This window comes from Gorilla gorilla, chromosome 18 (genome assembly GCF_029281585.2).
Source record: "Gorilla gorilla gorilla isolate KB3781 chromosome 18, NHGRI_mGorGor1-v2.1_pri, whole genome shotgun sequence".
NCBI classification, from domain to species: Eukaryota; Metazoa; Chordata; class Mammalia; order Primates; family Hominidae; genus Gorilla; species Gorilla gorilla.
Window position 1 is genome coordinate 21,635,705 of NC_073242.2, and position 24,937 is coordinate 21,660,641.

Consider the following 24,937-nt stretch of genomic DNA (forward strand, 5'->3'; position numbering starts at 1 on the left):
ATTGGAAGATGCTGTCCATGACTTTCGTAGCTAGAGAAGTCAATGCCTGGCGTCAAAGCTTCAAACGACAGGCTGACTCTTGTTGGGGACTAATGCAGCTGGTGACTTTAGGATGAGGTCATTTACCATTCTCAAAATCCTAGAGCCCTTAGGAATTATGCTAAATCTACTCTGCCTATGCTCTGTAAATGGAACAAAAAAGCCTGGATGATAGTACATCTGTTTATAGCATGGTTGACTGAATATTTTAAGCCCATTGCTCAGAAAAAAGATTCCTTTCAAATTATTACTGCGACAATGCCAAGAGCTCTGATGCAGATGTACAAGGAGATTGACACTGTTTTCATGCCTGCTAATAGAACATCCCTTCTGCACCCCATGGATCAAGTAGTAATTTTTATTTTCAAGTCTTATTATTTAAGAAATACATTTTGTAAGGCTACAGCTACCACAGATAGTGAAGACACTGATGGATCTGGGCAAAGTAAATTAAAAAACTTTCTGGAAAGAATTCACCATTCTAGACACCATTAAGAACATTTGTGACTCATGGGAGGATGTCAAAGTATCAACATTAACGTGAGTTTGGAAGAAGCCAATTCCAACCCTTATGGATGACTCTGAGAGGCAAGACTTCAGAGCGGGAAGAAACTGCAACTATGGTGGGAGTAGCAAGACAACTAGAAGTGGGGCCTGAAGATGTGACTGAAGGGCTGCAATCTTATGATAAAGCTTGAATAGATGAGTAGATGCTTCTTATGGATGAGCAAACAAAGTGGTTTCTTGAGACAGAATCTACTCCTGGTTGAAGATGCTGTGAACACTGTCGAAATGATAAAAAAGAATATTACATAATCTTGGTTGATAAAAAGGTGGTAAGGTTTGAGATGACTGACTCTAATTTTGAAAGAAGTTCTGTGGGTAAACGGCTAAAAACAGCATCTCATGCTACAGAGAAGTCTTTCATAAAAGGAAGAGTCAATCAATGCAGCAAACTTCACTGTTGTCTGATTTTAAGAAATTATCAGTCACCACCACCTTCAGCAACCACCACCTTGATCAGTCAGCAGCCATTAACGTGGAGGCAAGACCCTCCACCAGCAAAAAGATTATGACTTGCTGAAGATTCAGACAACTGTTAACATTTTTAAAGCAATAAAATATTTTAAAATTAAGGTTATGTACTTTTTTTCCAAGACAAAATGTCATTGTACACTTAGTAGACCACAGTATAGTGTAAACATAACTTTTATATGCACTGGGAAACCACAAAATTCCTATGACTTGCTTTGCTGCAATATTCCCTTCATTGTGGTGGTCTGGAACAGAACCTGCAACATCTCTGAGGTATGCCTATATATTGCAGATATCTACTCCCAGACAGTTACTTAAATTTTTACTTTAAGACATAAAGATGTTTTACATTTTGATGTACTCAAATTCATCAGTCTTTTCCTTCTTGTGTTGCTTAAGAAATCCTCAACCTCCTTGGTAACAGAGAAAAGTTCCCTTAAAATTGAATATTTTCTGGCATTTTCACTATTTTCTATTACTTATTTAACAAACCTTAATTTGCCACCAACTGCTTCAATTCCACGGGTTATCTTGAAAGATGAAGCTCCTTTTGTCGTCTTGAAAAAGAAAGAATGATTATCTTTGTAGCTTTTCAATGCCAAGTTTGCCAAACATCACACTATATCAAAATCTGTTGTGAGCAGATTTAAAAAGAATTTTACTAAATTCCTGCATCCTTTTTAGTTAAGAATTATAAAACAAGGCTCAACAAAAAGCTTAAGTATAGATTTTTACATTAAGTACATTCATGTAAAATTTCCACTGTCATATACAAGCTTACTGGATTCATTAGTCTATTCTGAAAGAGACTTGTATATGGGAAAAAAAGAGTTAATTTTCTTTCAGTTTACGGCACTTCCTTTTAAAAATTTGTTTACTGATTTCTTATGCTCTAACATCAACATTCATATGGATACTAATTTAGTGCTTCTCTGTGGCAAATATCTTGTGGTTTCTCATTTTACATTAGGGGACAGTACTGGGTTTAACAGTGTTCCCCCCCAAACTTATGTCCAGCCAGAATGTTTGCATGTTACTTTATTTGGTAATAAGGTCTCTGCAGATTTAAGTACTTAAGATGACATCATACTGGATTATAGTGGGCACTAAATCTAATGTAACTGGTATCCTTATTAGGAGGAAATGTGGACACAGACAGAAGGAGGGCCATGTGACAACAAAGGCAGAGACTGCAGTGATGCAGTTGCAGGTCAAGGAACATGAAGGGTTGTGGGCAACTGCTGGAAGCTAGGAACAGGCAGGGGAGGATTTGTGCCTTCCTAGAACCTTTAGAGGGATCACAGCCCTGCTGATATCTTGGCTTGGCTTAGACACCTTGACTTGGACTTCTAGCCTCTAGAACTGTAACAGGATAAACTTATTTGGTTTAAGCTACCCAGTCCGTGGTAATTTGTTATGGCAGGTCAAGGAATCAAAATATAAAGACATTGATTTTAGTTTTTCTTTTTCACGGGACCAAGATACCACAGCATTTCCAAACACTTGAGGTAGTGAAGATACTCACCAGACTGGATGTAAGACGCAGCAAATGGGTGGTTCCTAAATTGTTGAAGTCCTCATATCTACTGCCCGCTTTAATGAACAAACCAATTCTTGATATAGGAGAATAGTTTTCCAAAGAAGCAATCACCAAGCCATTTGGTAACTTGGTAAACTGTATTTAAAATAAAGTAGAGATATAATGAATGTCTTCATATTACCAAGGAGAGTAAGGCATGTATAGCTTCCAGCGAGCAAGTTAGTGGGACTAACCTCAAGGTCCTGAGGTTGTGGCGGTGCTCCTGCAGGCACAGCTGTGGCTTTAACTTTGGGGGCAACTTTGAGGGAATAAAATCTCTAAACATAAAAAACACAGGTTACACATATTTCTGCCAAGAACAGTGCTTTATATAAAAGCATGGTATCTTAGGGTATCCAAGCGACAGAGGCTGTTCGGGGGTGGAAGGAGCAATAACCACCTCCATGGGAGGATTTAGCTGCATAACATTTTTTTTTTTTTTTTTTTTTTGAGACAGAGTGTCTCTCTGTCGCTCAAGCTGGAGTGCAGTGGTGCAATCTCAGTTCACTGCAACCTCCACCTCCTGGGTTCAAGCCATTCTCCTGCCTTAGCCTCCCAAGTAGCTGGAATTACAGGTGCGTGCCACCATGTCCAGCTAGTTTTTGTTTTTTATTTTTTAGTAGAGATGGGGTTTCACTGTGTTGGCCAAGCTGGTCTTGAACTCCTGATCTTAAGTGATCTGCCCACCTTGGTCTCCCAAAGTGTTGGAATTACAGGCGTGAGCCACTGCACCCCGCCTAGCTGCATAACTTATTATGGACTTACTAACCCACCAGTTTACCCAAGCCATTCTTAAACCTCTATTTATTAGTGATTTATAGAGTTCTTGATGCTTATTTTTTAAATGATGTAAAGAATCACTGTATTTTCTTATCTTTCAGTTACTTTATAAAAGTTTCATGGTTCTGTGTACTTCTAAAGCTTTGGCATTTTTTGAAAAAGTGTCAGATCACCCCATCCACAACCTTTTTTGTTGAGTTGGATTCGTGCTCTGTGTCCCACGCTGGAGTGCAACAGTGCGATCTCGGGTCACTGCAATGTCTGCCTCCTGGATTCAAGTGATTCTCGTGTCTCAGCCTCCCAAGTAGCTGGGATTACAGGTACATGCTGCCACGCCTGGCTAATTTTTTGTATTTTAGTAGAGATGGCGTTTCACCCCATAGCTCAGGCTGGTCTCAAACTCCTGAGCTCAGGCAATCCACCCGCCTCGGCCTCACAAAGTGCTAGAATTACAGGTGGGAGCCACCATACCTGGCCTGTGTCCACAACCTTTTATAGGTTTCAGCTTCTTGCTTCTTTTATCTGCCCAATGAATGTCATCCGCTCAGTCTATTTTCCAATTGAAATGGTTTCATCTCCTTAATCATCTTAGTAACCTTTAAAAAAGACAAACTAGCTGGGCGCGGTGGCTCACGCCTGTAATCCCAGCACTCTGGGAGGCCAAGGTGGGCGGATCACCTGAGGTCAGGAGCTCGAGACTAGCCTGACAAACACGGAGAAACCCCATCTCTAATAAAAATACAAAATTAGCGGGGCGTGGTGACGCATGCCTGTAATCCCAGCTACTGGGGAGGCTGAGGCAGGAGAATCACTTGAATCTGGGAGGCGGAGGTTGCAGTGAGCCGAGATTGTGCCATTGCAGTCTAGCCTGGGCAACAAGAGCAAAACTCCGTCTCAAGAAAAAAAAAAGAAAAAGACAAAGTATATACCAACTTCCTCCAAGCCCTCAATATTTTCCATTGTATCTTCACTCTTGTGTGCTGTATTAAGACCACACAACCAAAGGTCTTAGTTTTTTTGACTAAATAAAACATTTATGACATGTATGTCATCCTGAGATTAACAATGGCTTCATCCACATCAGATTCTCAATATATAAAATGCAGTTACTGGTAGGGTAAAAGGGTCCCATTAAATATTAGATAATGGACCCAAAATGCATTCATTTTATTCAGTTTGTTTTGGCAAATGTTATACGATGCCATACAAATCATTCTGATTATGACTAAAGTTCATGAGGTTATTAGAGGAGACGATGAGTGAATAAAATTTGGTGCTCCCAAGACCCAATGAACACCTCCTCACTGGAGTTTCCCAGACATCCCTGCACAGTCTGCAATGCCTCCACTCTGTGCTGTCCAGAAGGCTGTTTGTTGTACATCATTAGTGCTGTACTAGGTTGGCTGCTGGTTATCACTTGCTTTTAGTACTGCTTTTCAGTTATGAATTACAATTAGCTTTACTTTATCGTCATCAATTTAGTTTGCTGGGTATAGTATAGTTAACCTTCTTTGTAATTTTGGCCTATAATTTTCCAAAAAGTAAACTTTTAAGATATATGGGCATAGCAATTCAAATATGAATAATCTATAATTCCGTTACCAAGTGAGATTTTAGGTGTTTTCCAACCAAATGTGCCCAAATAGTGACTCTTTGTTGGTAATTTTTTTTTTTTTTTTTTTTTTTTCTGAGACGGAGTCTCGCTCTGTCGCCTAGGCGCCTAGGCTGGAGTGCAGCGGTGCGATCTCGGCTCACTGCAACCTCCGCCTCCTGGGTTCAAGAGATTCTCCTGCCTCAGCCTCCCGAGTAGCTGGGATTAGAGGCGCCCACCACCACCACGCCCGGCTAATTTTTTTTTTGTATTTTTAGTAGAGACGGGGTTTCACCATGATGGCCAGACTGGTTTCGAACTCCTCATCTCAAGTGATCCGCCTGCCTCCGACTCCCAAAGTGCTAGGATTACAGGTGTGAGCCATCGCGCTCGGCCGGTAATGTGCTTCTTAATCGTCCCATTCAAATCAGCAAATTATCCTAGTAACTGTCATGCAATTTTCTAAATTATTTTGTTCTAATAACAAGATATATCTAAGTTTATTCTCCTATATAAAGTGCTAAAATTAGACACATAAATAATTGCTTTCAAGTTTACTGCAATTTGTTTACTTTGGGCCTCTCCAACTGTTTTCTCTGAGCTTTTTCTGTTGCAAAATAGAATGGAGAAGGAAATTTTGGGGTCTTTTGCCAATCTAACTGTGCTTCCCTCCAAGGGTAATCACTGGTGTGTCTAGGTATACCTGGAAGGTTAATGCAATTACAGCCTAAATTGATATAGCCCACAGCACATTTATGTAAACGTAAAGCATAAGAACATTCCATGCCCAGGTCTGGTCTTCTGCATCTCCATCTAGGGGGGTTTCTCAACACAGGTACTACTACTTGCACTTGGGGCTAGATAATTCTTTGCTGTAGGGCGAAGTTTAGCAGCATCCCTGGCCTCTCCATGCCAATAGCACCCTCCCTACAAGTTGTTGCAACTAAATATATCTCCAAACATCGCCACCGGTTCCCTGGGGGCATTCTGTCCCTCGCTGTAATTTTTTAAGTGTTCCCCCTTACCCCTCTTAATAACCACTGTCCCACAGTGATATAACCCTGATGTGTGAGTTTTCCCCAAGTGACAGCTATGTTTAATTTAGGCTTGAAGGGGAAACTTAATTAAGGAGCTTTTGAGGACAAACAGAGACGTCTTGGAGGAACCGTCTAACATACGATCAAGAAAAGCAATGTTAGACTACTAAGACACCATAGTATTTAACAATGAAGTTCCAGGTACTGTAATAAGTGTTCTATCTGCATTAGCTCTTTTCTTATACTTTTATTCGCTGGGGAAACTGACGCTCCGTGATAAACCAAGGAGCAGAGGCTGCAGCGGATAAAGTGAAGGTGGGGGGCTAAGTGCGCCGTCCTCCCGCTCCCCCTGGGTTTCACGGTCTCTTTCTCCAGCACTTGAGTACCGGAGTGACCTTCAGAAGTCTCTCCAGGGAGTCGCTTCAACTCCGCTCTCACGTCCTGCCCCTCTCTTCAGGTTTCCCGGTGTTAGGTCTCTTGTGCTCACAGCATGAGCTGGGCCTCCAAAGCCTGACCCAGTCTGCAGCCCACTTGGCCCGCAGGGTTCAGCTGAAGGGCAGACCGAATCTCAAGGCCCAGACCCCAGACCAGACACCTCCGCCTCGTATCACCTTGTCGACACACTGCTCCCCAGCCCTTTCCCAAACCCGCCACCTGAGCTCACCGAGAAGGAGCCGGCTCTGGTTAGTAGCTTCATGATTCAAGATTGTTCTGACACACGGTCACTGCCGGATTAAAGGAAAGCAAGATGGTGGCGGAGGCCGGGAGTTTCCCAGCGTTCCCCGCTAACACTTTCCCACGTCCCCTTCGTGAGGTACTCTCTATACTGCCGCGCTCTACTGCTCTCTTTATAAGGTTGGACCAGTCCAATTCCTCCAAGACTCAGAATGGGGAGACGCACAATTTCCCAAGTAAATATGCAGAGAATAATGTACGTCACTGCTTTTTGCATTCTTCTCCTGGCCTGAATATCCAGTATGCACCCCTTTTCTAAGTACGTCTGCAGCAGCCTGTCACAACTCCCCCCGCTATCTTGGGCTCTTCCGCTCGGGATTGTCCAATGGGACGCGCCTCTCTTGGGACTCCGCATGCGCCCTCCGGGATGACACCTGCACTGGAGGCCCTGGGTTTCCGCGTTCCTGGACGTTGGAGGCTTCAGGAGATTCCTGCCACTCCACCTTTCTGCAGAGGTTTTGGGTATCGAAGCCCAGCGTAGTTGCCTCTCGCTGGGTGAAGTCCTTACTGGATCTTTAGCTCCGTGAAACAGGGGCCTCGTTCAACGTATTCGCCGCTGTGTCCCCCAGAGCAGGCCCGGGACACACCGGGAGGGTCAGCAACCTGGGGGAATCATCACAAGGCTTTTGGTCTCGTGGAATTTACGTCCTAGGCTGGGGCTACATAGAATATACAAACTTAGCTATAGTTTTTGTGTTAGGAAAATAGAAATGTTTTGGATAGTAGGTGTGTTATGTGAGCCGAAACCGGCAGTTGGAGAAAGTCAGTCATGTGACGACTTGGGGCGGGGGCGTTCACTCCGGTCCTCAGCGAGTGTTAACCCAGAAAGTGCCTTGAGCCAGGCACTATGCCAACGCGAGAGGCGTGGTCCCTGCCCTTTAGGGACTTTAGAGTTTCGTACCTTGCTACGTTGCTTGGTTGGGAAACCGACAGTATCAGCATCAATATCATTTGGGAGTTGATTAGAAATGTATGAACTCCAGGTCCCATATTGGATCCGAATCGGTGTTTTTACAAGATCCTGGGATGACTTCGTATGCACAATAGTTTCAGAAAGGCTGGTGGTGTAGACGTTACAAGGCATAGGCAAATGTACTTTCTTTTTGCCTTGTGTCTGAATTGCTCCAGGCCTACAACGGACTTGGGCTCTCTAATTAAGATCTGGGCATTAAGAACCTGGCACCAACCCAATTTCTGTGCCTGCTGGGGACGCCCTCAACCCAATTCATACCACACAGTTTCCCCACATGTGGTAGATTTAACACTAGTGGTGCGTGAGATGATTTTAAGTTGGTACATAGATGAACACTTCCATTTTTTCCTTTTAAAAATTTGTATAAATTTAAGGGGCGCAAGTACAGTTATGTTATATGGATATATTGCAGTAATGGTGAAGTCTGGGCTTTTAGTGTACCCATCACCCGAATAATGTACATGGTACCCATTAAGTACTTTCTCATCGTTCACCTCTCTCCCACCCCTCCACCTTTCGGAGTCTCCAGTGTCTGTCATTCCACACTCTATGTCCATGTGTACACCTTATTTAGCACTGTTCCATTTTAATAATATATTTATTTTGATTATGGCAAGCAATGCTAGTAGTGAATTTCCTCTTTAAGTACATTTATAAAATAATAAAAGTTGGTGTAAAAACATTAAGTAACTTGATGATACGGAGATACAGCAAAAATCATGAATGTGTTATACAGATACCATTGAGTGAAATCTGGGAAGCAGTGCTCTGATCAAGCCACCTGCCTGCTTAAAATTCTTCAACGACAGCCACGTTTTTCAGGATAAAGTTCAAATTCATTAACATGGCATACAAAGCTGTCTCCAGTACTTCAAAACCCCAATTCCCAAGTTAGCTAGCTGCACCCCTGAGTCCAGTCATTGTAACTTCATCATTCAACAGTTCAGGTCAGGTAGGAGGAACACAAAAGTCTCCACACTCAAGTGCACATGCACGCACACACACACACACACACACACACACACCCCTGCTTATAATGTCCTCTCATTCTTAGGTTATGACCCAATATCAGAAAGGGGCAAAAATAAATTCTGTTCAAAATGTGGCAGGATTTGAAACATAATTCATGATATCAGCTACATAAATCATAAAATCCCAAGTTTGTCAATTGCAAAATGTCCTATTAAGCATTAAGCTACAAATTAGGAGTGCCATCTTGTGGACACATCCACCACTTCCACATCATGTCACCTCCTAGCCAACTCCGTGGCTGTTCTCACTGTGGAGGTCTCTGCCACAACTCCAGCATTTTATTGCAGAAGAAAACCCAGTCCTTGAACTGGTTTCTGCGTAGAACACACTGAAAGCCCTGGGAGAGGAAACCAGCAGACAGGAAAAGAGTAGACATGGAAGAACAGATGAGTTCATTGCTGGAAAGCTCGAATTGTGAGTTTCGTTAACGTGGGGTCCAATTTGACTCTACGGAGCCTAACTACCTAGCCTGAGCGCTTGCGGTGAGTATGGGGTGGGAGAATGTAAAGAGAAAGCAGGCAACAGTAGGAGTAAAACACACCAGAGGAAGGTGATGTGGGTTTATACTTGGGAACAACATTACCTTGCCATCTTAGGGCCAGAGGCATTAATCATGGCTTCCCCAATGCATAATTTCGATGTTGGCATTTCCTTCCCCATTCCTTTCAGAATCCTACCCTGTCAAGTATTATCTCTGATGAAATACTCCCTGGGCCAGGCACGGTGGCTCATGCCTGTAATCCCAGCACTATGGGAGGCCAAGGTGGGTGGATCACCTGAGGTCAGGAGTTCAAGACCAGCCTGACCAACGTGGCAAAACCCTGTCTCTACTGAAAAAAAAAATACAAAAATTAGCCGGGCGTGGTGGCAGTTGACTGAAATCTTAGATACTCGGGAGGCTGAGGCAGGGAGAATTGCTTGAACCTGGGAGGCGGAAGTTGCAGTGAGCCGAGATCACTGCCATTGTACTCCAGCCTAGGCGACACAGCGAGACTCTGTCTCGGGGGGAAAAAAAAAGTTCATATCAATTTCTAATATTCTATAATTATTGTTTTTGGTCACATATACTTTTTCCATGTATTGAGGTGAACAGATTGGTCTTATTCTGTGTTAAGTTATATTGATTGATTCAAATTATAAATAAACCTTTCATTCCTGTTATAAACCCAACTTGGTCTGGATGTTTTATTGTTTTAATATATTGCTAGACCTAATTTGCTACTTATTTGTTTAGGATTTGTGCATTTATGTTCCAGAGTGATACTGGCTTTAACTGTCACTTTCATTCCCCCCATTCATGCATTTTTCTGTCATAGATAAAATGAGTTAGGAAGTGTGAAAGGAAAAAAAAATCTCAGGGCCTCCAAATCACTAAGCCAAAGGGAAAATTCAAGCTGGGAATGATGTCAGACAAACCTGCCTCCCGTTTTATTCCTAAATAAGATAGCTATAAGGATAAAAAGCTACATAACTTACCTTACAATTTGCCCACAGGGCAATTCCATGTGGATCTGAGGATCTTTACCCTAAAACAGTTCTGTTGAATTTCACCCTGGCAATGTAAATTGATAGCTGTCTTCCTTCCTTCCTTTCCTTTTCTTCCTTTCCTTTCTCTCTCTCTCTCTGTCTCTCTGTTTCTCTCTCTCCCTCCCTTCTTCCCTCCCTCCTCCCTCCTCCCTTTTTTTTTTGGAGAGTTTCACTCTTGTTGCCCAGGCTGGAGTGGAATGGCATGATCTGAGCTCACTGCAACCTCCACCTCCTGGTTTCAAGCAGATTCTCCCGCCTCAGCCTCCTGAGTAGCTGAGATTACAGGCATGTGCCATGATGCCTGGCTAATTTTGTATTTTTAGTAGAGACAGGGTTTCACTATGTTGGCCAGACTGGTCTCGAACTCCTGACCTCAGGCGATGCGCCCACCTCGGCCTCCCAAAGTGCTGGGATTACAGGTGTGAGCCACCGCACCAGGCCTGATAGCTTATTTTCACAGGTGCAGGACAAAGGACAGAACTCAAAGTCCATCTTAAACAAATGTGTATCTGATGGCTTCCTCTGCCCTATTGTTTACATTGTATTATGTAAAAAAAATGAAGATTCTCTGAGCCAGACAATGACATAAGTGAGTATTCCTCTGCCCATCCTCTCACATGTAAATTGTATATTCAGTGAAAGGCTGATCAAAGACTCAAGGGGATGCAACCCTTTGTCTCTTGTATACCCACACATTTTTAAATTTTTTCTTTTTTTTTTTTTTTGAGACGGTCTTGATCTGTCACTCACGCTTGAGTGCTTCCAGTACTTCCTGGGCTCAAGGAGTCCTCCCACTTCAGTCTCCTGAGTAGCTGGGACCACAGGCATATGCCACCACATCTGGCTAATTTTTGTATTTTTGATAGAGATGGGGTTTTGCCATGTTGCCCAGGCTGGTCTCAAACTCCTGACCTCAGGCAGTCCACTGGACTGGCCTCCCAAAGAGCTGGAATTAAGATTTCAAATTTTCTTCCTTTTCACCCATACCAATCCTTTCTCCTTAAATATTGAAGCCCTTGAAATCATCTTTGGAGAAAGGCATAGACATACCTCTCAGGCGCTTATCCTTAACCTTGGCAATGGAAACTTTCCACATTGATTGAGACCTGTCTCAGATACTTTTGGTTCACAGAAGTAAACGTCTTTCCCCAGCTTTCGTATATTTTGCGTGCTCCCTTTGATTCTGTCAGGCTTTTATTTTATTCTTTATTAGGGTGGGTCTATTTAGGTTTTTGATCTTATTCTAGGACATGATCTTTACTTCTAAGGCATGGCTTTTCTGGAGTTATAACTGTAAGGGGTGCTCAGTAAGGTATCTCTACTGTGGCTCTCAGTAAGAATTCCGACATTCTCTGCACTATGTAAACTCTGGGTCTACCTTTGTTACAGGTAGTTAGACAGGTATGAGCGGGACAGGAGAGGGCTCTCCCCCCATCCACCAGGAATGTCGGGTGATGATTTGGCAGTTATCACATTGCCTCTCTAAAAGTGATAAATTGGGCCAGGCACGGTGGCTCAGACCTGTAATCCCAACACTTTGGGAGGCCAAGGCGGGCGGATCACCTGAGGTCGGGAGTTTGAGACCAGCCTGAACAACATGGAGAAACCCCATCTCTACTAAAGATACAAAATTAGCCAGGGATGGTGGCGGGTGCCTGTAATCCCAGCTACTCGGGAGGCTGAGGCAGGAGAATCACTTGAACCCAGGAGGTGGAGGTTTCGGTGAGCCAAGATCGCGCCACTGCACTCCAGCCTGGGCAACAAGAGCGAAATTCTGCCTCAAAAAAAAAAAAAAAAAAAAAGATAAATTGGAGAGGCCATTTCCTGATAGTCCACACCCGTTGCACTAAATTAACAGTGTTAATTGAATGCAGACACCAGGGAGAAGCAACTTCCTGGGCATGTGCATTAAGAGACAAAATGGTGGAGTATGACTTTCCAGGGTTACTCCACCAGAATAGGGAAGAAAGTCTCAGATGGGCATGGGTACAACTTCTTAAACACGCTGCGCATGCTCACCTCCAAAGGGTGAGGGGGGTACCAGGCATGCGGGCAGCCCACCCTAAGGGAAGAATCATGAGAAAGGGGCCAGCCTATAAAGATTACTGTTAAACAGGGCGCTTGACCTCAGTGCCTGGTTGGGTCTCTTCCAAGCATACTTTCCTTTCCTTTTTTATCCTGTTCTAAAGCCTTTTAAATAAACTTCCACTCCTGCTCTGAAACTTGCCTTGGTCTCTTTTTCTGCCTTATGCCCCTCTGTTGATTTCTTTCTTCTGAGGAGGCAAGAATTGAGGTAGCTGCAGATGTACAGAGATTCACCGCCAGTAACTCAGATATCCTCCACCGGTAACACATTCAGTTCTCAGTCTAGCAGGTGCCATTCTCTGATAGGCCTCACAGCATCTCTCCCTTTGCACATGGCACAGGCCAGCTCATGACTCACAGCAAACCCCATTCAAATTTCTGGGCCCCCGCTTCGTCTTTATCATCACCCTGCTCTTCAAATTCTAGCTGCTTTAGCAATCCTAAACTCCCTCTTAATTGATCCCTTTTGAGGTTCAGAAGCTACAGTTCAAAAAAACCTAAGATTTATTGTTCCATTTCTGCAAAAGGACGACGTGAAGCTACATTGATCTGCCTTACTACTCGTATCTGAAACCTAGTAGAACATTAGACAGTTTCGTAATTAGGTAATTGTGGGAAAAGGAGCATAGGTGGAGCTATGGACTTCATTTCAAACAGCAGGGACAAAAGAAAGCACCTCAACATTAGCAGCATCAACAAAAAGTGCAGCAGCATAATGACTCACCTGTAGGTGTTGATAAGCTCATCAGCATGAGGCTCCAGTTCAAGTGAATTCAACCATTTCTTCACATACAGTTGAATCTGGGGCTTAGGGACTCCCCATAATCTGGCATACATGATCATTATTTCCTGAGCAGTCATATATTCTAGCAAGACATCAAATTCAGGACAATAACCAATTCTTGACCTTAACCTAATTACAAGAATTGCATTAAGTAAAGACCCAAGTCATCTATCCCACTAGACAACCATGGATAAGATGGCAAACCTGCAGTCTTCCAGGCCATACTTTTAAGAGTCCTACCAAGATATTTTTTTTCTAAAGGGCTACAAAATTATAGCTGTCACATCTATTGTAGGACATTGGAATAGTAGGTTCCATAATTCAGTTTTAATGATCTTGGGGATAAAGAAGTTAGAAATGAAATTCCACAGCCTACTCATTTTGGAGGAGTACTAGATTATGACATGGTCTTCTCATTAATCAAGAACTTCAGGGGGAATGGCCGCCATGGAGGTATTTGCACTGTTAAACCTGTACAACATCTTGTCCATATAAAGGCTGAACCAGAACCAAAGCCTTTCCCCACCCTGCCAACCTGGAGACTGCAATGAGTATTGTTTTAGCAATTAGTCAAACACCTCTGTTGATTTACACTCAGGTGAGCATAGCCTATGAACCAGAGAAAGAGCTATATTCTATTATTATTATTATTATTATTATTATTTTTGAGACAGAGTTTCACTCTTGTTGCCCAGGCTGGAGTGCAATGGCACAATCTCGGCTCACTGCAACCTCTGCCTCCCAGGTTCAAGCAATTCTCCTGCCTCAGCCTCCCTAGTAGCTGGGATTACAGGCATGTGCTACTACGCCCGGCTAATTTTGTATTTTTAGCAGAGACGGGGTTTCTCCATGTTGGTCAGGCTGGTCTCGAACTCCCGAACTCAGGTGATCCACCCGCCTCAACCTCCCAAAGTGCTGGGATTACAGGCATGAGCCACCGCGCCCGGCTCAATTTTGTTTTAATTGGAGACTTCGTATGCTCCTAGACACTTCATAGAAACAAACTCAAATTCCCTCTTTATCTAACAACAACAACAAAAAAGAACAGTAAGCATCTGGTGGGTGTCACTTTATAATAAACAATATCCAATTAAGGATTTGAAAACATTGAACAAGCCACCCCAAAATAGAGCACCTTTATAGACTCTCTTCATCTTGCAATTCTGCAAGAACCATCCTAGTTGTCTATGAATCCTGAAGAGGTGATTAGATTTCTCATATTATTTATGGGGGACTCCATCTATCTACCTAGGCAAGAATCAGAAGAAAATATCTCTGTGTCCCTCTCTCTCCACTTTATTTCTCCTTCTTCTTTATTAGAGGCGAGACAATTGTAGAAAAGAAAACACACTATTTTTAAATAATCGTTTTTTTTTCTGGTCATGGATCCCAAATGTTCTTGGTGCAAAAATTCTCTTTCAACTGAAGCATATGAACTTTATTTTGGATGTCTGAAATAGTAACCCAACTCAGCCCTCCAACATTGATGAATTTATATTAGATATATGTCTATATGCATGTATATCTGCACGCGTGTGTGAGTGTGAATGTGTGTGTGTGTGTATCCATGGGAAAGCTGATGTGATCCAGGCCTTATGCGCTTCTTATCCATAACTCAACTGCTGAAACATAAAGCTCTTGTTCTTTGGGCTGTCCCATCTGACAGCTCCATCATTACTGGATCTTTCTGTTCAAATGTCCAGAACACTCAGGAACAGGTTCCTGTCCCAACCCTGATAAATGCTGCTCTTTCATATCTCAAGGAGAGAAAATGGGAATTTCACCAAATGTCTTTGGATTTGAGCATGCTGGATACACAGGCCGCTCATCTAAATCTGCAATGAAGCGGACAAACTTTCTCCTTTGGGAAAAGCTTTATTACATAAATATATGTACACCAAGATATACATGCACAGAAAGGTCCCCCTATGCATCCAGGTGTCATCTATGAGAGACACAAGGGTCACTGGTTGTAACTGAATCTCATGGCACCTCGTTTTCATCATCACTGGATGCTTTCTCTGGGTTAGCAAAGGTCAGGAAGACCTGTTCCAGTGTGATCTGACTGACAGAATAGTCTTCTAAATCGAATTGCTCTTTAGCTTCCTCCAAAATGCCAAACACCTTTAACAACAGCAACAAAAACACAGTTACCACTGCAATCTCCCCTTCAGCCCCCAACTCAGATAAGCCTCTCCTCCACTCCCCCAATTCCTATCAAGTGTATGTTGGAGGACAAAAGGCACAGAAGGGAGAGGTGAGAAGGTGGAAGAACAGAGAATTGAGAAAGTGAGAGGAAGCCATTCTCTGTTCCCATTCTCTTGATGGATATGGAGTAATAATGGAATTCAGGGCAAGAAATTGAAGCTATTAAACTCTAGGGGTGTTTGAAAAGCAACCTAATGGTGCTACTCCCCCAGTAATGCCAGGCTCCCATTCCACATTCCCGAATCCCAAATACTCCCCATCGTTAGTGCTCTCTTAACATGCAATGTTAGAAGGGCAAGGTTTCTACCATCACCTTTCCCCAGCGACTGTCCTTGCTAGGAATGTAGTAGTTAAGGATCCCTTGATTTTCATGTTTTAAGACACTACCTAAGAAAGGAAAATAGGACAGGTGAATAATCTTACAGGCTTCATTTGAAATCGCCAAAATGTTACTACATTTACTTAATTATATACTGTGGAGGGGTGAATAGAGGAGGTCAATACGAAATGAGATATAACCCGCTAACCCACTCTTTTTGGTATCCATGACACGGTTAATGCTTTCAGATTTATTCCTCATGAAATCATCTTATTATGTGGAGTTCATAGCAATTACTGAGGGCAGGATTTGAGGTACAATAAATTATCAGCTGACATGCCCAATGTAAGAAAACTGAGCCTTCTAAAAGTCTAATGTTTGCAGAGGGACCTGATCCATGATGGCCTATTAGAAGTAGCTGCGGTTCACAGCACTCATGGAGAGGAACGGAGAGGGGTGAGTGAATTTAGTACCTTTGACTGACATATCCAGGTTCTCGCATTGGGACCAACTAGGCTAAAAACTCGACCCATGGAGAACAAAGAAGAGCAGGGAGTGGAGATGGCCCACCAAGCAGCTACACGGAGCCAAAGGAACCACCACCCCTAGCCAAGAGAAGCAGCGAGTGATGGTGAGACCTTGCCCAGGAAACCACACTTTTCCCATGGATCTTTGCAATCCACAGATCAAGAGATCCCTCCATGAGTCCACACCACCAGGGCCTTGGGTCTGATACACAGAGCTGTGTGAAGTCTTGACAGAGCATCCACTCAGGCACACACAGAGACCCAGGAGTTTTATATACTCTAGCCTTGGGATCCCTGGCAAGGTGAGAGATCCATCTGTACACATCCCTAGGAAGGAAGCTGAATCCAGGGAGCCAAGCAGTGTCATTCTGCAGGCCCCACTTCCACGTCACATCACAAGTTAAGACCTACTGGTTCGGAATCCCAGCCAACAAATGGCAGTGAGTTAGAGTCTCCCTGAGATGGGTCCAAGTTCCTGGAGGAGGGGCAGCTGCCATCTCTGTGGTTTGGTCAACTCAGCTGCTTCAGTCTGTCAGCTTTGAAGAATACAGGCAGTCCGAACAAGGAAAGGTCCCACACAACACAGCACACCTGCTCTACCAATAAGCAGCCAGACTGCTGCTTTGGGTGGGTCCCTGATCCCTTTCCTCCTGACTGAGTGAGACCTCCCAATAGGGGTCTCTAGCTACCTCCTACAGGTACATGTAGGCTGGTGACCAAAGGAGGGACTCCTCCCTAACTCATTCTATGAGGCCAGCATCATCCTGATACCAAAACCTGGCAGAGATACAACAAAAAAAGAAAACTTCAGGCCAATATCCTTGATGAACATCAATGCAAAAATTCTCAAAAAAATACTGGCAAACTGAATCCACCCACACATCAAAAAGCTTGTCCACCATGATCAAGTTGGCTTCATCCCTAGGATGCAAGGTTGGTTCAACATATGCAAATTAATAAATGTGATTCACCACGTAAATAGAACTGAAGACAAAAACCACATGGTTAGCTCAATAGATGCAGAAAAGGCCTTCGATAAAATTCAACATCCCTTCATGTTAAAAGTTCTCAATACACTAGATATTGAAAGGACATACCTCAAACTAATAAGAGCCATGACATGACATATGACAAACCCACCGCCAATATCATACTGAATGGGCAAAAGCTGGAAGCATTCCCCTTGAAAACTGGCACAAGAACAACTGGCACAAGAATGTCCTCTCTTCCCACTCCTATTCAACATAGTGTTGGATACAGTATCTTGGTTGGCAGGGTTTTTTTCTCTTCAGTACTTTGAACATGTCATCCTACTCTCTCCTTGCCTATGAGGTCCTGGTTGAGACACCTATAGCTAGCCTTATGGAATCTCCCTTATATGTTATTTGCTTTTTTTTTCTCTTGCTGCTTTCAGATCCTCTCTTTGTGCTTGATTTTTGACCATTTAATTATAATGTCTTGATGTAGCCTTGTTTGTATTGAATCCAAATGCAGATATGTGACCCTCTTGTACCTGGATATTTATGTTTTTCTTAGTATTTGGAAAATCTTCTGCTTTTATTTCTTTAAGCTTTCCAACAATTTGTTTTTTCTTCTTCCTCACAAACTCTAATAATGTAAACACTGGCTCTTTTGATGCTGTTCTATAAATCCCATGAGCTTTCTTCATTCCTCTTAATTTTTCTTTTAATCATCTAACTGTATATTTTCAAAAAACCTATTTTGAGTTGAGATATTTTTCTCTGCTTGATAAATTCTGCTGTTAATGCTTTCTACTGCATTATTCATTTTATTCACTGTATATTACATATCCATGATTTCTGTTTGATTTTTTAAAAAGTAATTTCAATTTATCTATTAAGTTACTAGTCTGGGTCATTTATTGTTTACCCGATTTTGTTGAATTGTTTTTCTGTGTTATCTTGAAGTGTGCAGAGCTTTTTGTTTTTGTTTTTGTTTTTAAGATGGAGTCTCACTCTGTTGCCCAGGCTGGAGTCCAGTGGCACGATCTCGGCTCACCACAACATCCATCTTCTGGGTTCAAGCGATTCTCCTGCCTCAGTCTCCCAAGTAGCTGGGATTACAGGCACCCACCACCATGCCCGGCTAACTTTTGTATTTTTAGTAGAGATGGGGTTTCACAATATTGGCCAGGCTGGTCTCAAACTCCTGACCTCGTGATCCACCTGCCTTGGCCTCCCAAAGTGCTGGGATTACAGACGTGAGCCACTGTGCCCAGCCTATAGAGCTTTCCTAAAGTGATTTATTGATCACATCAAATAGAACTCTTGACACAATAAGTCCTCAAAAATATTTGCCACATGAATGCATAAATGAATATTCAACTTCTTAATGGACATATCCATCTACATGTGTCAAGGGCACACCATAAACACTATGACCAACACCGAGGTGATAATTTTTCTACACAGCTCGTTCTCCACATATGCTTGACCATCCATTTCGTATCTATTTTCTGATTTTCTTTTCTTTTTGCTTTTTTGAGACAGAGTCTCTCTCTGTCACCCAGGCTAAAGTGCAATGGCATGACCTCTGTTCACTGGAACCTCCGCCTCCCCGGTTCAAGCAATTCTCCTGCCTCAGCCTCCTGAGTAACTGAGACCACAGGTGTGTGCTACCATGTACAGCTAATTTTTGTATTTTTAATGGATATGGGGATTCATCATGTTGGCCAGGCTGGTCTCAAACTCCTGACCTCAGGTGATCCGCCCACCTCAGCCTCCCAAAGTGCTGGGATTACAAGCATGAGCCACTGTGCCCGGCCCTGATTTTCATTCTTACTGTGTAATCAATTTTGCTATTTTCCATTGCCTAGGAGACAAATTTTCAACCCCTTAGCCTAACACACAACGGGAACTTCTGCGGTATTTTGCTCAGCCTACCAAAGTGGAAACTAAGATGAAAAACCAGAATTATTAAAAGCCTTGCCATTGCCCATGCTTTAGGTTAAGGAAAGAGAGATAAGAGATCGAAATGCATGCTCTCTCTTGTACTGTTCCATGTAGGCGGAGAGGTGCTTACTGAATTTAGCATGAAGAAACGGCACTCAGAAACCAAACTACTCTTCAAAGGAGAGAAATACCAGTTCTTATTTGCATTTCAATACCATATCCTAGCTGAGACAGCAAAAGCATAAAGTTGCATGAGCAGTGCGAAGGAAAAAACCTTAAAATTTGGCATGAATAATCTGTAAAAATAATTGAGAATTATGCTAAAATAGGACTTTAGATATATAATTTATTTTTAGTTTTTATTTATTATCATTAATTTTTTTAGAGATGGGGTCTTGCCAGGCTGGAGTGCAATGGCACAATCATAGCTCATTGCAGCCTTAAACCCTGGGGCTCAAGCAATTCTCTGGCCTCAGCCTTCCAAGTTGCTGGAATTACAGGCATGAGCTACTGCGCCCAACTAATTTATATGGACAGCACAAACATAAAAGTGCCTTGTTAGGTGATGTAAGAGTTTGTGAGGACTTCTGCTTTTTGTGAAACTTAGCATAATCTGGCACAAGAGACTATAATATCAAACATTGCCAAAGGAACATTATAGAAAATCAATACCTATCAATAACTCACAGAAAACTGGTATTGAAGACATAAATCATATGGATGGTGAGAACAACAAATATGATTTAACACATTTCTCAAACTCCTGAGCTCAAATGACCTGCCCACCTCAGCCTCCCAAAAGTGCTGGGATTACAGGCGTGAACCACTGCGCCCGGCCAATTTAATACATTTCTGACAAAGGTAGCACAACTTAATTTACCTGGAAATGTTGTCGCAACATAACATTTAAAATCCTCTAATTTATCTTCAGTCTTGATCTTGACCTTCAGGATGTAAATGTTACCAAACTTGCTCTTGAGATGCTGAGGGCTGCCCAAGCAAGTGAACTTCCCTTGCACCATGATGGCTAGACTGGTACAGAGGGTGTCACATTCCTCCATACTTGCAAAACAAAAGGGCAGAATGTTGTAAGGGTAAAAATAAAAAGTTCTCTTTTGGAAGACATTGTGTAGTTCAATCAGAGCCAGAATTTTGTGACCCTATTTTCAATCAGAATTTGTATTTTTCCAATCATAAAGCACATAGATGGGAAGTGGGAATTTTTCAAACGAAAAAGAACACAGTGCTCAATTTTCAAATAGAACATCTTCTGAAGTCCTGTCTTTTCCTCACTTTTTTTTTTAAACTCAGTGAGGATTTTTAGCCATTTGATTTATTAGGATTAACATGAATCCTAATTCCTAATGAGGAGCTAACATACTCAGGCAAGTTTAGTGTCCAATATTATCCACTGGGCCTAAATAATTCCTTCTTATAGCCACTAAAACTCTTGCTAGCCTTCAACCAAGCCTCCCAATGAGCCATACCTGTGGGAGGTCATAACGATGGCTTTTCCACTTTCACGTGTCTTTGTCACCATGTTCCAGAGCAGGCATCTGGCTACTGGGTCCATGCCAGTTGATGGCTCATCCAGGAAGATGACTGAAGACCTTCCCATTAGGGCAATAGCAGTACTCAGCCTACGTTTGTTTCCTTCACTTCACGGCCAAAGAAGGAGAGAAAAAGTGAGAGAAAAAATGGCTATACATATCAGCTATGTATAGGAAAGAGTTAGTACAAATTTCCCAAATGCTGAGAGTCCCAGCAAACACTTAACATGGATGTCCCAATGCTGATTATATGTGACTTTGATTAGGTAGCAGGCCCAATTACAGACGTCTATATCAATTCATTTTAATTTGAGATATCGAGGAGTGACTTTTATGTAATTAATTTTGGCAGCATTATCAGTGACATTTATTTACCCATGTTCTTAGAGTGTTACGGTTTCCAAGGCACATAAATCACATCATAATTCAAAGGGCCTACATTCCTCCTTACTTGGTAGACAAATAACTATAGGGACACTAGGAAGAGAAGACACTCCTTTTTTTGAGGTTCAGAGGATATAGTTCAAATAGAACCAAGACTTTGCGTTTCATCTCTGAAAAGGGAAGATGTGGAACTGTATTGATTTGCCTTGTTACTGGCATCTGAAGCCTAGCAGAACATTAGATAGTTTCGCAAGTAGGTAATTGTGGGAAGAGGAGCTTAGGTGGAGCTGTAAGCTTCATTTCAAACAGCAAGAACCTCAATATTAGCAGCATCAACAGAAAAGAGCAGTAGCATAGTGACTTACCTGTAGGTGTTGATAAGCCTGGCAGCATGAGACTCCAGTTCCAGTGAATTCAACCATTTGTTCACATACAGCCCAATCTGGGGCTCAGAGACTCCCCATATTCTGGCATACATAATCATTATTTCCTGAGCAGTCATATATTCCAGCAAGGCATCAAATTGAGGACAGTAGCCAATTCTTGACCTCATCTAATAACAAAAATTGCCTTGAGTAAAGAGCCAAGTCATCCATCCCACTCTACATCCATGGATGAGATGGCAAACCTGCAGTCCTCCAAGCCATGCTTCTAAGAGTCCTACCAAGACTGTTTTTTTCCTAAGGGGCTACAGAATTACAGCTGTCAGACCTATTGTAGGACATTGGGATAATAGCTTCTGTAATTCAGTTTTAATGATCTTGGGGATAAAGAAGTTAGAAATAAAATTCTAGAGCCACACAATTTGGAGGAGTATTGGAATATGAGATGCTCTTCTCATTAATCAGGAACTCTAAGGAGCATGGAAACCATGATGTTTTGGCTTTGTTTAACCGGTAGAGCCATATGTATATCTTGTTCCAGGGTAAGGCTGAACCAGAAGCAAAGCCTTTCTGCATTCATCCCCAAACCAGAGACTGCAATAAATGTTGCTTCACCAATTAGTCAAACCCTTCTGTTGATTTACATTGAGGTGCACATAGCCTAAGAGACAGAGAAAAGGCTGTCAATTTAAATTAAATTAAATTACTAATTAATTTACAGTGTTTCCAAACTATTAATGCCCCCTAAACTCCTGGCATGGCACAAGCTCCTGCCCCTCTATTTGAAGTGACAGGGGCTTTAAAGGACTAGCTCCCTTTACACACCATCCTTCATTTTTCTCATTTTCCTCTTTTGGGATTCATATATTAAGTATTAGGGCATTAAAACACAACTGTATATATAAAGAAAAATATAAAGTAACCACACATGCTCAGGGAAAGACACAGGCTCAGAAAATGCCTGAGAAGAACTTAGTTTCACACCCCAGGCTGATCCTAAGCACCGAGACAGCCTACAACAATCCAAAAAACAAAAACAATAAATAAAAAGTAACAAACAACAGCAAACCTAGGAGAATGACGAAAACATAATTTCCAGAATTACCACTTTATTAGAGTCAAATGTCCAGTTTTTAATAAAACTCAGAAGCATACAAAGAAACAGGAAATTATGGCCCATCAAAGGATCAAAGGAAAAAAAAATGAATGGAAACTGTACTGAAAAAGACATGACGGCAGATATACTAGAAAAATACTTTAAAATACTGTCTTAATGATGCTTTAAAAACTAGAGGAAGATGTGGAGGAAGTCAAGAAAATGATGTACAAACAAAACGGCAATATCAATAAGGAGGTAGAAAACTTTAAAAGGAAACAAAAAAAACAAAAAAATTCTACAGTGGAAAAGTACAATAACTGAAATAAAATATTAACTAGTAGGATTGAAAGTCATGTTTGAATAGGCAGAAGAAAAAATTACTTAACTTGAATATAGGACAATGGCAATTATTGAGTCTGAGGAACAGGAAGTAAAAAGATTGAAAAAAGAAAAAAAAAAAAGAAAAGATCAAAGAAATGTAAACAGAGCCTAAGGGACTTTTGGAACACCATCAAGTGGACTAATATATACATTGTGGTATTTAAGAAGGAGAAGAAAGACAAGGGCAGAGAGATAATTTGAAGAAATAATGATTGAAAACTTTCCTAATTTCATGAATATAAACATCCAAGAGCCCAATGAACTCTAAGTAAAATGAACTCAAAGAGACGCACACCAAGACATGTTATTATCAATTCAGCAAAAGCCAAAGACAGAGAGAGAATCTTGAAATCAGGAAGACAGAAGCCATGTATCACATTTTAAAAAAGTCTCTGAAGACTATCAGCAGATATCAGAAGCTTCAGCAGCCAGAGGCAATGGTGTTTGACACATCAAGGTACCTGCAGCTGTGCACACTTTCTCCTGGGTCAGAGACTGCAGGCTTTGTACTGGGGCAGGCCTCGGAGCTCTGTGCACAGTAGGTTTTGCTTTTTTTTTTGAGACCGAGTCTTGCTCTGTCGCCCAGGCTGGAGTGCAGTGGCACGATCTCAGCTCACTGCAAGCTCCGCCTCCCGGGTTCACACCATTCTCCTGCCTCAGCCTCCTGAGCAGCTGGGACTACAGGCATCCACCACCACGCCCAGCTAATTTTTTGTATTTTTCTTGTATTTATAGTAGAGACTTCACCGTGTTTGCCAGGATGGTCTCGATCCCCTGACATCGTGATCCGCCCGCCTCAGCCTCCCAAGGTGCTGGGATTACAGGCATGAGCCACCATGCCTGGCTGACACAGTAGGCTTTTAACAAATACTCAAGAAATCACAGTTCTTAGGCATTTAAGGAACAGAGTTGGAACAAAATCAAGATTCAAAATTATTTCTCTAAGCCTTCTTTGGGCCACAGTCTACAAAGAGATTGGGGAAGTAGGCTGTCAGAACTTTAATGGTTCTGAAATCACCGAAAATGATGTAACTGGAACACTTTCATTTTACAAGATTACAGTGTTACATTTTCTAAAGAAACTGTCATTTGCCTTCTGAACTAGAAACAGGGATTTGTAAAATAATGTGCAGTGATGGCGTGGAAAACTAACCAGCAGCACTCCTGAAACGCTGCCTTCGTGTTCCCCTGGGACTGCTCGCCTCACCCCAAAACTATTTCTACTGCCTTCCCCTTCCAAGCTACAACTAGTCTCCAAAGGTAGTTTTATCTACTAACAAAGCAAACAGATCATATGAACGGACATCAGACTTTCTTAGGAGATTTCTGAAAATTCTCTCTTCTGGGGGAATAGATTGTGAGCATTTCGATTCAAACATTCCTGAAAGAATAACCAGGCAACCGAAACACTCAGTGACCTAACTGTGGTGGGCTGGTCACTTCAAACTTAACAGAACAATAAAACATATACTACTTTATAGCCAAAAAAAAAAAAAAAATCTTTTTAAAACAGTAAGTGTGGACAAAGTGTTTTCACAGATGAAGAGACGAAGTTCCTGAAATTTAGGGTTTCATTTCTCAAGGGTCTCCTTTAAACAAACAAACAGTTATGATTTCAAAGTAGACATGTGCCTTTAACACCATTTTTAAAAATTACCAGCCTTAGCAAAGGTGTAGAAAAAACTTGTTCTCAAGCACTGTCCGTGGAAGAATTAGTAAAACATTTCTAGAAAACCTGTTACCGTCTTAACAAACTTTTAAACACATGTAGCAATTCTACTTCCAGGAACTTATCTATTTGCCAAGACATATATGCAAGGATCTTCCCTATAGGGTTGTGTATAAAGGAAAAATCAGACAGACTATGCCAGGAGCCCTCTGAAAGAGAAGAGTCAACTGTGGAGGGGGCACCTGTGAATGAATCCTGCGGAGCTGCTAACAGAGCAGACTTACACACACAACATGGTAAAGTTCCAT

General features: G+C 42.1%; 2 protein-coding genes across 3 annotated transcripts in view; both read right to left on the bottom strand.

Annotated features, from left to right (window-relative positions):
• UQCRC2 (ubiquinol-cytochrome c reductase core protein 2) overlaps positions 1–9,964 on the bottom strand; it is a 33,048-nt gene extending 23,084 nt beyond the window's left edge. The window contains exons 1-4 of the mRNA XM_004057330.4: positions 6,726–9,964; positions 2,848–2,931; positions 2,600–2,749; positions 1,567–1,631 (exon numbers count right to left, since the gene is read on the bottom strand). Of these exons, the coding sequence (XP_004057378.1) occupies positions 1,567–1,631; positions 2,600–2,749; positions 2,848–2,931; positions 6,726–6,758 (332 nt within the window). The 5' untranslated portion in view covers positions 6,759–9,964. The remainder of the gene's footprint in view (positions 1–1,566; positions 1,632–2,599; positions 2,750–2,847; positions 2,932–6,725) is intronic.
• LOC101131923 (phospholipid-transporting ATPase ABCA3-like) overlaps positions 3,077–24,937 on the bottom strand; it is a 34,993-nt gene continuing 13,132 nt past the window's right edge. The window contains exons 7-11 of one of the 2 annotated variants that reach the window (XM_055365470.2): positions 21,463–21,650; positions 20,651–20,821; positions 20,044–20,225; positions 13,138–13,279; positions 3,077–7,399 (exon numbers count right to left, since the gene is read on the bottom strand). In XM_055365470.2, coding sequence (XP_055221445.1) covers positions 7,312–7,399; positions 13,138–13,279; positions 20,044–20,225; positions 20,651–20,821; positions 21,463–21,650 — 771 coding nt within the window. In that variant the 3' untranslated portion in view covers positions 3,077–7,311. Of the gene's footprint in view, positions 7,400–13,137; positions 13,280–15,052; positions 15,322–15,718; positions 15,793–20,043; positions 20,226–20,650; positions 20,822–21,462; positions 21,651–24,937 lie in introns of those variants that run through there. The other variant, XM_031002875.3, reaches the window with a different exon arrangement.